Here is a 14,394-nt window from a genome sequence, read left to right on the forward strand (position 1 = left end):
TAAAACACTGGTAGTTGTATATCATCTGCCCTCTGCTGAAGCCAGCTTACTTTTCTCCCCAGTCACAACACATGGGTTTCTGAGCAGTTCCTGCTGAGTTTCTGCAAAGATTATATGGATTCAGGTTAAGATTTTCTGCCAAAAACTCTCTGACCACCTTCCAGTCTAATTCTGTCCTTAATTCACTTACTGGTGTGCTTATATGTGACTAAATGAGAGATGACATCAGCTTGGGAGAAGCGATCCACAGGAATGCCAGCTTTCCTCACTATCCCATGGTAGGGCAGGCGAGCCAGCATAAACATGAGTTTCATGTCATCACTGTCTGCATCTGTTGCATAAATGTACTCCGAGGAGAGGACCACTTCTTCACCCTCCAGGCAGTGGAGCACAGGGACAAGGCCTGTTCGCATAACAGGTAGCTCGTCATTCACAGGCAGCACCTAATCAGAAAAATAATTTAAGATTTTTTATTTTTCATTTCAGTGGAAACCTGTTGTTTTAATACTTTGCTTTCCAGACCAAACCAGAAGCATGGTGTCAGTGTCAGAGTACATTGAGCTCTCTCTGTGGAGAAAATGAAACCAGCTGAATTAGGGTCACTCTTAAAATTCAAAGGCACAACTAAACCAAACTAGGTAATTATAGCTTGAGAAAAAAAAACTCACTCCCCATATTCAAGTACAGAGAGAATAATTCCAGGCAGAAGAACCCAGGCTAGAGCAAGCACAAATGCCCTTCAGCAAGTACAAGCCAAATCTCCTCTCTAATTTGCCACATAAACCCGAAAGCTAGGGTAGAAATGGAAGCCTAACAAGTCCATTATATTCCAGTTTCCAAGGGAACATGAAGGCTTTCAGAAGTCAAGCTTTGCGCTTCTCTACACAGGCAATTTTTCTCAGAAATATGCAACCCACTGACCTTGACCTGTAGGATGAACTCTACAAAGTGGATGCCATCTGTGGCTGCAAAGAGGACATCATCAGTGAGAGTCTCAGAGCCATCATGCCGATACCTGTGGAAAAAAAAAAAAAGAGCTACATAGAATTCACACAGACAAAGAAGGTGTACTTTCTGGTCATGCCAGCCAATGTGCATCCCTCCCAACAGAAAAAGTCCATCCCTGTGCAAGGGTGTCCATCTAAGACTGCTGGTACTGAATCAGAACGTCTTCAGAGGGCTTGTGTGGTCTCCTACAAGAAAACGCCCAAGAAAAACCAGACATCAGCTGGGAAAAAGTTTTCACTGAAGCTTTGTCGTCTATGTTCTGGATGCTTGTGAGGTGTCTACCAAACATGTATGTCCTTGTCGCAGTAGGTGCCCTCTTTAATAGATCGAAATGGAGACAGAGAGCTCTAATTCTGAATGCATGTAGAAAGTCGAATCTTGTTCTTGCCACAAATATAGCAGCAAAATTTTCATCTCCAGGTTAGGCAGTGTCAATACAAGTTTTCTTGTAAACTAACCAAATTTAATAAACACACAACTTCCTTAAAAGAAAAAAGCTGGCAACCTTTGCCTTCTTCACAGGAACTGCATGGCTGAATACAGAATTTGCCTCCTCATCTTCATGGGACAGTGCTTTATAGAGAAACCTATCTATATCGGACATGGTCTCTAGCTCCCACCTCCTGGCCACACAACAGCTCAATTTCCACAATGACCATTGCAGTCCCAAGGCTCAGCCAGCAATCTTGACTGCAGAATCTCTGCCGGAGCCGTGCTATGGTCAGCACAGCTAGCTGTAGCCTCTGTGCCTCGCTGCACTTCCCTGCAGGGCTTTCACTCATCCAGCTGAGAGACTCAGCCACCGCAAGTGGAAAAGACAGCCACCCTTCTAACCTGACTGCCAGGGTACGCAGGTCCCCACAGGAAAGCCTTTCGCCTTCATTCATGGGAATGCCATCCAGCTCCACCGCCCCGTGCTGAGGCTGTCTCTGCAGGAGGAGGAGGAGATGCTCCCATTTTGTGTCCACATCAGAGATGAGAATGTGTCCCTCTGTGACAGGGCTCAGGCCACCCTCTTCCACTCTCAAATGGCTTGTAAAAACCTGCATGGAGGAGAAATGCTGAACTCCCTTTTCTACTGCACGTCCAAACATACACCGAATAGGGAAATTTCAATTTGCTCTGGTATGAGCATGTGTGACGCCTTAAAAACCAAAATGCCAAAGGCTGTACTCTTTTCTGCTGTGTTATGAAAACCTAAGGAATTTACTAATAGTATGCCATAATATGTGCAGCCCAGTCCAGATCCCATTCATGGAGGCTCCTGGCCTTCATAGGCAATAGGCAACACAAAGAGAAGGGATGCAGTTTTGCTAACCAGGATGTGACATACATATTTTTGTACAGCCACTCAGACACTGAAGGTAGGTCTCATCTTATTTAGCATAAAAAATCACCTTGCACACACACCACACTTCACCTTCCACTTCAGTCGCAATGCAGCCTATGTGCAAGACACTGAAACCCTGATCCCATGGAAGATTTATTTTTTGTTTTAGTCAGATCTGGACTTCTCTCTGCTTTTCTATTTCTACCCAAAGCCATTTCCAAGTCCTTCCCTTTCACCCTCACCACCACCCTACCTCTGGGGCTTGATTGTTCACAGGAAGGATTGTGATATTGAAGCAGATCCCGTACAAAGTGCCACCATGCTGATTGCTGATGGAAAAAATAAACTGGACTTGCTGAGGTTCAGGCCCAATGTCCTTCAGCGGTGGCATGTAGGCAACTTTCATATAGTTCACAGCATGCTGCAAAAAGAGAAGAGGGGTGCATATAAGAAGAGATAATGGGAGTAGCCTTAATTCAGGACATTAGGGACCTTTCTTATCCTCTGATTAGATGTTATCCAAAGTGTCAAAATTAATTCCAGAAACTTTGCATGTTTTTAGCTGCAGGCAATATCTTGATTAAGTGCATCTTTAGCTACACATCAGGTGAGTACAGGTTCAAATACTCAAACCTGTAGCAAAAAATACAGACATGGTTTGTAAGTGTTAACAGAGGCAATGGCCTTACCTTCTTGATGGAGCCCTTTGAGAACGCTGATCCCAGGGCCTTTTCCAACTGTGACTTTAAAATGAACAATTCATCAAAGCATAGCTTTTAATGTAACATTTCCTATAGCAGCTGAATTTGCCCTCACCAGTATGAATAAACTGCACACTCTGTCTCCCCAGGTGAGGGCAGGCCAGTGAAAGAGGCTAAAACAATCACCAAAATCTTGCATCCAGACACCCATATTAGGCACGTGATTAAGGATTTGTAGGCTCAGAGCTCTCGTTATTGTACTGCAATGATTACCATTATGCAGCCTTAACCCTACAGCAGGTTATAAAACAGGGCACTTTACTAATATTCATAAGACATATGTCAAACTACAGGAATATGAAAAATGAACAGCAAAATCCTGAAAAAAACCTATTCCAACCTGTACTGTATCTATCAGTGGAGACAAGGAGAAGAAGCAGGAAACTGTCAAGACCTCATTTCCACATTTTGTGTATTTTTTCCTTCCTCTTACCATCATGCTGGAGACAAATTCAGCCTACCCTAAGCAACTGCAGCTCCTGTTGGTTTCAGAAGGAGATTTGTGTTTACATATTGCAGAACTGAAGCACGATGGAAATTTGGTTTAAAAGCTGGAGTTGAATTAGAAAAGTTTTGAGCTTCTTAAGCAGAGCTCGTTATAGTACTGCTCCTCATTTTTCACCTCTTGTCTTCCTGTCAAAAAGAAACTCTATGCTTGTAACAGTTTAAAATTGCTTAGAACTGGTGACGGTGTCTGGTAACATAACAAACCTGAGTAAATGACCCCAGTGCAAGAGCAGCAGGATCCTTGACCATCTTGGGGATGGTGTCCACCATAAACAGCTTCCCAGCATCTGAGTGTCTGTACAAAAATACACATGTCACATCCTGGTTAGCAATACTGAAGAAGAGGAAAAACAACAGTCACATAGCTCAATCTTGCATTTCAGATTAACATCCCACTCCCAACTGCATTGAAAGGAAAAACATTTTTCTTTCTCCTTTCCTTGTTATTGATCTAAACATTATCACAGAAAACTGACCACAAGAAATATTTTTCAGAATGATCATGAGAAATCATGGCATACCTTGTAAGCCAGCTCTGGATTTGCTACAAGTGTGTCCCTGCGCACCCCAGATACCATTTACACCACCTGCAAGTCTAGTCCATCACATTCTTATTACTTACACACCTGCATTTATCTTTATGTAGAAAAAATAGATTATTTCTGGTTTTCCTGCATCCTATAAACTTCTGAAACGAACCAGTTTCCAGCAAGCCAGCTTTCCAACAGCAGTAACCAGCAAAGTGGATAACCATATGTCTATTTGACTGAATAGGAGAACTGCCTAAATGTCCTTCTCCCCCTGCTGTGTACCAATCCTCTGTCACCTGAGGTCAGAATTGAAAGTGTTGATCTTCAGCTTAAAGCACACAATGGCTGGATTTTAAACTTTTCTATTTAGCAAATTGTTGCTGATGCTGTCATGAATTTACCAAAGGGTGAAACAACATCAGTGACATGTAAACTACTACTACACCCATTCATCCCATACTCCCATTGCCCCCATAACCTGTTCTACCTGTATTCTGCTCCACAGGTTCCTGGTCCCGGAACAGGAGTCCTTCACAGTGCCATGGTAATAATACATAGCCTAGAAAAAATCTGTAGCACCTTGTCCTCTCAGTCTGGGGCAGACCCAGGTCAGCCCCACTCTATCAGTTAGGAGAGGTGCTGTGACTTGTACTCAAGGGTGTACAGGATCACACAGGCCAGTGTAAAATGCAAGTCCAACAAAAGGAAAGAAAAGATTTCAGGTGCTTTCCTCCTTATTTCTTGCTGAATTATGCATTTTTTTAATTACTCTGTGTATTGTTCTGTTGCTTTCAACTCTAGCTCAGTCTTAATCATCAACAGGAGAGCTTCAAACAGTTATTGTCACCGGCACTTTAAGCAAGCAGATGAAGAACCTGAGACACAAGCATGCTACTGCCGCTAAGGCTGCTCCTCTTACATGGGTCATTGCCCTGTCCCACCTGGAAGGTATAGCAGGTTACACCTACCTGTGTGTGCAAGGGAAGAATGGGGAAGTGGTTATGGTGTATGTGAGTTCCCTGTCTTGCTCTTCCACATCTATGAAGTGGAGATGTTTCTTAGTTAGGTGAGCAATCTCAGTCTCCTTAACAATCAGATGACGGGTCACTCCTGGGGCTTCTCTGGGTAGCTGATCATCCACAGGGATAACGTGCACCATCATTACCTGAAATCAGGAAGACAGTAAAATCACCAGCCATTCCTCTCAATAAGAGAGTGTCCAAGCAGCTGTTTACAAACATGCACACACAGAAGTAAGTGGATCACTGGAATATGAGATATAGGATGTAGCTGTCATGCCATATAATGAACACATGAGTAATGGAGTTATATACAAAAGTGAAATGCAAAGCCTATGAATCTTAGCGGTTTCCCTTTAAATTAACAGCAAGGTTAAACTCAGCATGTTGGACTCCTGGGTGAAATAAATAGTCTCTTCTCAGTTGACTTTAGAAAGGCTATTTAGTTTGTTTGTACCATCCCCAAATCTAATTGGTTTTTAAGATTTCATTTTACAGTGTAGGAAAAAGTCTTTGCAATGGACTTATGTCTTGATGCAACCAAGCAGGGAGAATTATGCCATGGAAAGCAAGAACAAGAGCTATCTCTGAAGAACGTTATTTGTGGTGATGATCGTGGTGATGGCAAACAGAAAAGATCTACCCCAGTTTGTTTTGAAAGTCTGTCAGAAGTTGTAAAATCATCAGCCATTTGAAGGAAAGATGCAGGACTACTCTGCCAAAGATGCTTTGGTTTCATACCTGTGGCTCTGAGAGATTGGGAGGTTCGTGGCTATCACACAGCACAAACTCAAGGGAATCTTCAAATACTTCTCCTCCCAAATGATGATAATAAATTATTCCATTAAATAGATCCCTCTGAAGAAAACTGCTGACAGAATACCCTGTTGAATTGAATAATATATCTTCTATTGAACAGTGCGTGATTTTGATAATACCTAGAAGTTATCCGTTAGCCGTGCAAGTAACTGGTGAAGCATAATGTCCTCTTTCTCACCCTAACTAGGGCAAGCCCTTTGAAATATTATCTCATTGTCTTCCACGTTTCCTGAAGATCAGCAACTTCTTTTCTATGTCACTTAAAGATCATTCAAAAAATGAAGCAACACAGCAAATGGGCCTAAAGCCCTGTTCAGAGGACAAAAGAGAATTTGCAGGACTAGCAGTCTCTGCAGTCTAGCACAGGGATTTCTGAATTCAGTTAAATGGAAGGAGAGCTTTCTTCCTCTTTTAGCATCATTACCGTCATGTGATAGCTTTGAACTTGTCAGGGATCCTTGCACATAAAGTAACTCCTGACTAGCTCAAGTTTTCTGGAGGAGAAAAGTACGGTAGGGAAATAGACTCAAAATGGAAGAATGATGAGATAAATTGTGTTCACAGGTATAGTTATCCTGGTGCAGAGACCAACATTAATGAATGATGTGGATTTACACTATAATGAAAGAAGACCAAATTTGCCATGATTTGTCCTGAGCCAAAATAAGTTGTCTAATTGTAACATGTAATGTGCTTAAAATAGGAAGGAACAAAGAAAAGTGTGCGATTGTGGATGTGTTTCATTACCTATCAAGTTTGGTCCTGGTTTCTTCATGATTTCTCCAGCCTGTGGTGGCTTGGTAATATTGAATAGTATGTAATCATCACTGGAATCCATGTCAGAAGCATGAAGCATGGAACCCTGAATCAGGATCGTCTGTCCCTCATGAACTTCAATGACCACGTTGCTGATAAGAAATGGAGGGCTGTCATCTTTAGGGAGGATATTGATTGGAAATTTATGGCGAATACTGTGGGGACCATCAAAAATCCTAAATACCACAAAGTCCTTAGTAGAATCACTGTCATCATGATGGTAGTGAACAACTCCAGCCTGAATGTCAGAGACTGTGAACATGAATCCTTTCCCTCCTGTCAAAACAGTGGAAGAAAAATGCGTCAAAAATGTGCAGTTCAGCCCAGAGGATAATCCTTCCACCAGTGTGAATGTTATTAAGGGAGAGAGAAGGACAATGCATTTCTAACTAGAAAAATCAAACATAACTTCACCTACTAGAAACATGTTTGTAGAAGTTGGAATAGTTAATAAGAACACAGAGCTTGTAACTGTGGTAGCAGAGAAAATCCTCCAAATGTCCATTGCACTGAAGATAATTGGAGATATCAAAGACTTTTAACTGTGACTGTTTCCACTTTAATTTCAACCTCTGCTTTCTTACCAGAACATTTTACATGTATTTTAAGCACTAAAGAGAATACACTTTATAATTACAGCTCAGCATTTCATTGCAAGTAAAGATTAATATTTCTGGGTCTTGTTTTTTCTCCATATTGAGGATACAGTCTACAGTAAGTCAAGTTTACACCTTTGCTTCACTAGACATGTTATGCACACACAAATATTCAAGCAGGTTAAAGGTTTTGAGAACGGCAAGCTGGTACTGGAAGAGATGAGCTTCCCAGGGCCTCCAAGGAAAATATTTTTTTGCCCTCCATTGCGTGTAACATCAGCAGAGACACCCACAACTGCAGGTGTATTCCCACTCCCTGTGCTCCTTACTTGAAGAGAGTTATAGGCAAACTTTAGGATGGAGAAATAACTGCCTCACCACGAAACAAAAACCTGTTAAAGGTGACAGAAGGCAGGGGACAACACCATACATACCTCTTTCTTTCAGGGCTTTCCTTTAGCTCTGGGACTGGCATTACCAAACCCACAAAAGAGCATTCAAAACATTGGGCTGATTCACTGTTCCCCACAGTCAATGGAAGTCCCTCCACTCATTCAGAGGGCAGTGGCTCAGACCGTTTGCCAGCAGCATTAGAGTTACGGTGCAGCTGGAGGGCTAAACCCGAGCATTCCTTTAAAAGTTTGAACATCAGTTGGTGCTTGCTAGACAAAAAAGGCAATTGCCAAAAATTGTGGGTTTGGTTTCTTTTGCATGTACCTATGCAGACACATAAAAGAGAATAAGGTGTGTTCACTGAAGAAAAAATATCCACCCCTGGCTGGCCCATGGGAGGCTGAGAAACCCCAGGGAGTTGTGTGCGGGGATGGGAAATTGCCACCACGAGATGGCCCTGGTCTCTGCATGCTCTTGCAGGCACAGCTGGTCTGCTGCTCTACAGCCTGCAGCCCACTCCCTGGGTGACTGCATAGAGCCGCTGTAACACCATCTCTGGGGCTGAGCCTGTCTAACTCTGCTGATATCGTGGAGTTTCTGTTTGTAGCATTACAGGAGGATGCTCAGGCAGACACTGAACTCCTTGGCAGCAGTTTCCTGGGATGAAATATACTTCTGAATAGTTTCTGTTTCCACTAAATTTCAAATACCACCTTCCTGTTTTCTTTAAATATTTGCTTTATGTCTCTAGGCTATGTATTTTACATGAATATATTTAACTGTCAAAAAATCCAGCATTGATAGTGGCAGCAACTTTCCATCCTGCCAACAGCAGAGTGACTTTTTTTACCTAATAATTTTCCCAAAGAGAGCAGCACTGTGCTGACTCATGAGATTGCAAAGTAAAATTAGCAACACTCACAATGCAGAAGGCTAATGAATTAGAAGTCTCATTTAATTGCCACTTTTTGAAATAAACCCTAAAGCTGCCAGTAAATAACAACCATATGCAAATGTTGTATGTATTTGCCAACAAATCAAAATCACTCAGCATTCCTTAGCATCTTCAGGTAAAAATGTAAGAAGCGAAAATATAGTTGACTGCATTTTGCCTGGGTCATGGCTGCTCAATGAAAGCATAGCTGATTACAACTAGCTGAAAGGAGGCTGTAGCAAGGAGGGTGTTAGTCTCTTCTCCCAAGTAACAAGCAATAGGAAGAGAGGAAATGACCTCAAGTTGTGCCAGGGGAGGTTTAGATTGGGTATCAGGAAAAACTTCATGGAAAGGGTTATCAAGCAGTGGCACAGGCTGCCCAGGGAAGTGGTGGAGTCACAATCCCTGCAAGTATTTAAAAGCCGTGTGAATGTGGTGCTTAGGGACACGGTTTAGTGGTGGACTTGGCAGTCCTGGGTTAATGGCTGGACTCGATGATCTTAAAGGTCCTTTCCAACCAAAACGATTCTATGATTTATTTAACATTCCATCTTTGGGATGTAAACGTAGGTTAAGAGAGTAAAAGTTTAAATACTGGATTTTTCAATACTCGTGTTTTAGTCCCCGTGCCTAGCACGGCTGTAGCAGGTGAAGCCAGCCAGCAGAGGGAGCAGGAGCAGGCCCCAAATCTTCCTCCCCGCTGCCGCAGCCGCCGGGGCGGAGCCGGGCGGGCGCCGGGTTCCGCGATCCGCAGCGCGGCCCTGCGCGTTGCCCGCGGTGCGGGCCTTTCGCTGCGGGGCGGAGGCCGCTGCGGGCGGAGGCCTACCGCGGGGGCCTTCTCATGGCCCGGGTTTTCTTGTTTCCTTGGAGCAGTGTAAGGCCGCGCGGGCGTTTCTCCTGTTGCCGCCGCGGCACCGCCGCGCTGTCTCCCGGAGGTGCCCGTCCTCCTGTAGCCTTGGGGAGACAGGGCAGCACCGGGGCCGCCTGCCGCACGCCGTCACTAGCTGCGTTAGCTCACTGGGGCTGGATTCACCTCCAGTGAAGAAACTAAGAACCAATTTCATATTCAAATGAAAGCGGTGTGTAGGCAAAATGCCAGACTTTACAGGTATCTCCCATTTAAGGGTACGGACAGCATAAACACACTATGCAACTGACTTCCTTTATAAGCTTGTTAATTTTTTTAATTTATTACCATGCATCCAGGTATTTCCATCTGCACCTTCATTTCTTTATAAATCTGGCTCTTATGCTGGCAGCCCTCAACAGGGAGTGACGTACGACAGACTCCATCAACATCTTACTGACTGCCGCGTTATCATAGCCAGTTGTCACTAAAGAACATGTTTCCAGGCCCTCAAGTTGACATGATTTACCTCTCACTGCAAGCCGCCCATGCTGTAAGCCATCAACGGTGACCAAGCGAACATTTTGGATGTCATCGTTGTCTACAATTTGGAAGTGTTGCCACGTGATCGGTCGGGATTGCCCTTCCAGGAGGCTGAGGCCTGCAGAGAGCAGAGCGTTATTTCACTGAAGCGTCTGCGACATTCAAGGCTGTCTACATCTAACCTTTCTAAAGGTTTTTGCAGTCAGGGAAGAAAAGTATGTTTAATTCCATCTACATGCCTACCTGCAGCAGACACTTCAAGGCCAGCTTAAAAGCTTGATATCAGCTTTTATTCTGACATACTTGCCTTAGTCAACTGTCTTTAAGGAATTTCATTCAGAGAAATAACATATTCTGGTTCCCAATTATCTGATAGACTAGCTAGGCACATTTCTGGACGTTTGCACAAACTGGAGCATTGCATTTGAAATCTCACAATGTCTGAAACTGGGCACTCAGCTTCCTTAGTGAGTCTGCATTTAAAAATATATATTGATCTTCGTGACAGAGGACAGTGTCCCTTCTTTTCACTCTGACAGTCACTTCAGGTGGGGTTTCTCTGGGAGACATGAGGCCTCTTCTTCTCAGCTCTTTCCCTTTTATACTGTCAGGAGCCTGCACTTTCTCTGTGTTAACTTCAAGACTTGTTTGATCTTATACTTTTGCCTTTTGATGATTAAATGTCAATGTACATTTCCCTCTAGATAGGAGAGCCTGTCCCCTCTCCAGTGCAGGCGTTATAAATCTGTTTAAATTAGCCTTAACCCTGTAAGGTTTCCAGGCTTCAAATGGCTGGTGGTGTATCATGCCCTCTTTTTCTAGTTGTTCATTTTTTCGGTTCACTTTAAATAATACCACATACTACCCTACTACTCCTCTTCCATCACATTTTTGTCTTTACTATTCATACTCTTCTATGTCCAGTTCATTCTTGAAGAATATGCTATATACAGAAATCCTGATTTTCCTGTAAAGCTTTTTCTTTATTTTTCATTCCAGTTAAAACTGAAGATTTTTTCAAGTTGTTGTAACATGTTCCCCCCAAAATGGATAAAGGGAAAAAATAGAATTACACTCCCTCAGTTTAATGATCCTTAAACTCCAGGTGTAAATCTGAATTTTAGAGCTTTGTCAAATGTCTGTGTCAAAACATTATGAATTCTGTAGCAATATAAACTGAGGAAATGAGATCTCACCTGTATTCCATGAAATCCGAGGAGCATTTGTATCTGTTGTTCTGATAGAAAGATACACAGTGATCGGTAAACTCCTTTCAAAGTAGAAGTCATGGACCTCGAACTCCACCTGTTGTGAAAACAGACAAACAATTTATTGAAAAAAAAGACCTGGAAAAACAGCTGTACCTCAAAACATGTATAGTATGTTCTTTCCTGAGAGATCTTAAAGTCTCCTGATAATACATTAACAAATGAAACTTGATTTTGCTTATAAAAAGAGCCTTTGAGGTTCTGCACTAAATTAGGTATCTGCCTTCAGTTCTCTTCACAGTGAATGCTGGGAAAGTTAGTTTGCAATGTGTGGAAATTAGTGGGAAAGATAAGCATTTTCACTGTAGTTTGGGGTACAATTAACTCAGCAATTAACGTAGGGCTTGTTTAATAGTTACAATAAAAGGAGGAAGGGTCATTTCCCACTCTTAGCATATATAGGACCAAAAACACTATGAAAGAAAAGATACGGATTGGCACAGAAAAAATAATTATATTAAAAAAAAAAGAAAATATCAAACAACTCTTGAATTGTCAAACTCTTGAACTGTCAAAATCTTGAACCTGCTTTCAAACAATGCTGAAAGCAGAACAGAGAAGAGGCACTTAAGGAGCAGGCAGTTTGGTGGGATGACTGATCCTCATACTAAGAAAACAGAAAGAAAGGAGATTCCTGTGATAGCAAAGGTTAAAAAAAGACAAGCCTTGTCAGCATCAGTTACTGTTCCTCTGCTTTCCAGTCCACCCTTTCCCCAGCCTACCTTGCTCTGATTTTCTGTTTCTTCAGTTTCATTACTTTAGTACCAACCACTTCATTTTGTTTGGGTTATTGCATATCAGGTAGTTATTTTATAACTATCAGAGTATTTATATACTTCTTTAACTCATTTCTCTTCCTCTTGTATCTTCTTTTTAAGACCATTGCTTATTTCTCAGAGTGCTGGCACACCACTGAATTACACAAAATACCTAGCAGTATTGGTTACTGAAAAAATAAAGTAACACTGTACCCAAAGCAGTAGTATTCACTGTCAGCACTCTGTGGCAGATCTGGAGGAAGAAACGTCACTAGCAGCCAACATGGAAAAGGTAGAAACGGTGCTCTGTTCGCTCCCATAAGAAGTAAACATATTCCTGGAGCCTTGTTCTCATAGATGGGCACTGTTGATTTAGTCACTCACTCCAGTCCCTGCAGATACCAGCCTGCTCTCATCATTTACATCATGTTCTCTATGTTAGTGACATGCTTTTACTCCTCCTAGCAGGAACTTTTAGGAGTTCCTTTTGTTAGCCCTGCACCACCATTGCCGCAGTAGATAGTTTGCGAGATTAAATGGCAAACCTGACATTTAGCTGGTCCTTCCTTCATGGCTTTAAATATGTCACCTCTCCACAGGTGGCAGGGATCAGTACTGTCACATAGGGTTAAACACTGTGTGGAAAAGGCACACAGGAAAAAGCAAAGCTGTGTGGAAAAGGATCCTTCCAAAGGCTCTTGGGTAGATCTACAAGTACTGTTATTTCCCTCATAAAAAATTAAAATGAAATAAAATAAAAAGAGAAGAACCAAAAAAATCCTGTTTAGATATTCTCAGAGGGGATAAAAATCTTTCAGTGCAAAGAAATTCTTCAGTAGTGAGCAACAAATATCTGATTTGTGTTAGACAGTTAAGCTGATGAGTCATAGGAGAAAGTGGTAAAATATTTTAGCTCTGCTCCTGCATTGCATATAGCTAGAGAAACTTTTTTTTTCTGAAAAATATCCATTACATATGAATGCATTTATTTACAGCTTACAGAACCTTAAGGAGATGAAAAACAGCAAGTGCTCATTCATTACACTGTTACCTCATAATTTCTTCTCTCTGTGTGGCTGTTATTTGGAGGCTGATAAGCAATGAGCATGTCACTGAGATCTTTCCACGTGAACGAGCCAACAGGTTTTGTGTGGTCGGACAGATGAGTGATGAAGCCCCGTGGAGGTGGCTTGGTAATGTTGAATACAAGCAGGGACTTTGGAGTTTCATTGTCTTCAGCATCAACGGTTGTGGTTGTAATGGGAGTTAAAATAAATTGATCTACTTCCAGGATGAACTTTGCCATTGGGGAAGCTTTGGGTATTTGATTGGGAACTGCACCTTTAATGTGAACAGGGAGCCATGCATACTCAGTCTACAACAAGAAAAAATGAGACAACTGAAAGGACAAAGTGAAGCAAACAAAATAAATTTCATTTCCATTGCTTTCACATAGCTAAATGGGGTAAATATTAAAGCAATAATTCTTTTGAATAGAAAAATTGAAACATTTTAATGAGAAAATGCCTAAAGTAAATATATAGACCTCATGAAAAGGCCTCCCAGGTTCACTAATCTTATTTGTGTCCTTTATTTTGGGCTGAAACAACTTGTTTAATTTGATGTGAATTTAATGAATAACTTTACGTGACAGAAGCATGCACAAGCCATTAATTATTATTAACTGAATATGTTCACACAGCTCTTAACTTATTAACTACTATATCCGTTGAAGTCAGTGCAGAACATGCTCTATAAAAGAGGTGGAATTATGCCAGAATTAATTTTGCTGTTGGGCTAAACTACTTATGTTTGCCAGTAAACAACCAAAGGTGTTTCTCTGTAGCCATAATAGTGTAAGCATAGAGACACAGAGATAGTGCATTTCATTTGCCCAGCTGGCAACGTTGTAAGAACTGAAGAAAATTTCAGGCTCACTATCTCTCTTCAGGTTGAAAAAGTGCAACAAATTTAAATGTTTTGAAAACCAGAAAGACAATCAGGCATTGTAAGGTTGTATAAAAGTCTACCTCGTGCAGAGTTTTACTTCTGCTGTCTGTGAGATCCAACCTCACAGGAATGTAATCAATGTCAGGCGAGGGAGGGTCAAGGTGCCGATATCTAATCCCCATCCTCAGAAATTCTTCGCAGCTCATTTTTTTGTTGTGAACGACTTCCAGTCCCAGCATGCAGCTCCCGTTTCTGCAGTGCTGGCCCAGGCTGTGCCCTGTAAACCAACAGAAGCAATAGCGAAATATTTACTGG

General features: G+C 42.0%; 1 protein-coding gene across 1 annotated transcript in view; it reads right to left on the reverse strand.

The window, feature by feature from the left end:
* The window catches only part of FREM1 (FRAS1 related extracellular matrix 1), a 77,677-nt gene that overhangs the window by 44,889 nt on the left and 18,394 nt on the right, over positions 1-14,394 (reverse strand). Inside the window, exons 5-16 of the mRNA XM_068422710.1 lie at positions 14,160-14,356; positions 13,181-13,504; positions 11,300-11,408; positions 10,090-10,221; positions 6,722-7,066; positions 5,897-6,039; positions 5,105-5,301; positions 3,811-3,901; positions 2,592-2,759; positions 1,843-2,051; positions 922-1,015; positions 191-443 (exon numbers count right to left, since the gene is read on the reverse strand). Of these exons, the coding sequence (XP_068278811.1) occupies positions 191-443; positions 922-1,015; positions 1,843-2,051; positions 2,592-2,759; positions 3,811-3,901; positions 5,105-5,301; positions 5,897-6,039; positions 6,722-7,066; positions 10,090-10,221; positions 11,300-11,408; positions 13,181-13,504; positions 14,160-14,356 (2,262 nt within the window). The remainder of the gene's footprint in view (positions 1-190; positions 444-921; positions 1,016-1,842; positions 2,052-2,591; positions 2,760-3,810; positions 3,902-5,104; positions 5,302-5,896; positions 6,040-6,721; positions 7,067-10,089; positions 10,222-11,299; positions 11,409-13,180; positions 13,505-14,159; positions 14,357-14,394) is intronic.

Source organism: Nyctibius grandis, chromosome Z (assembly GCF_013368605.1).
Source record: "Nyctibius grandis isolate bNycGra1 chromosome Z, bNycGra1.pri, whole genome shotgun sequence".
Classification (NCBI taxonomy): Eukaryota; Metazoa; Chordata; class Aves; order Nyctibiiformes; family Nyctibiidae; genus Nyctibius; species Nyctibius grandis.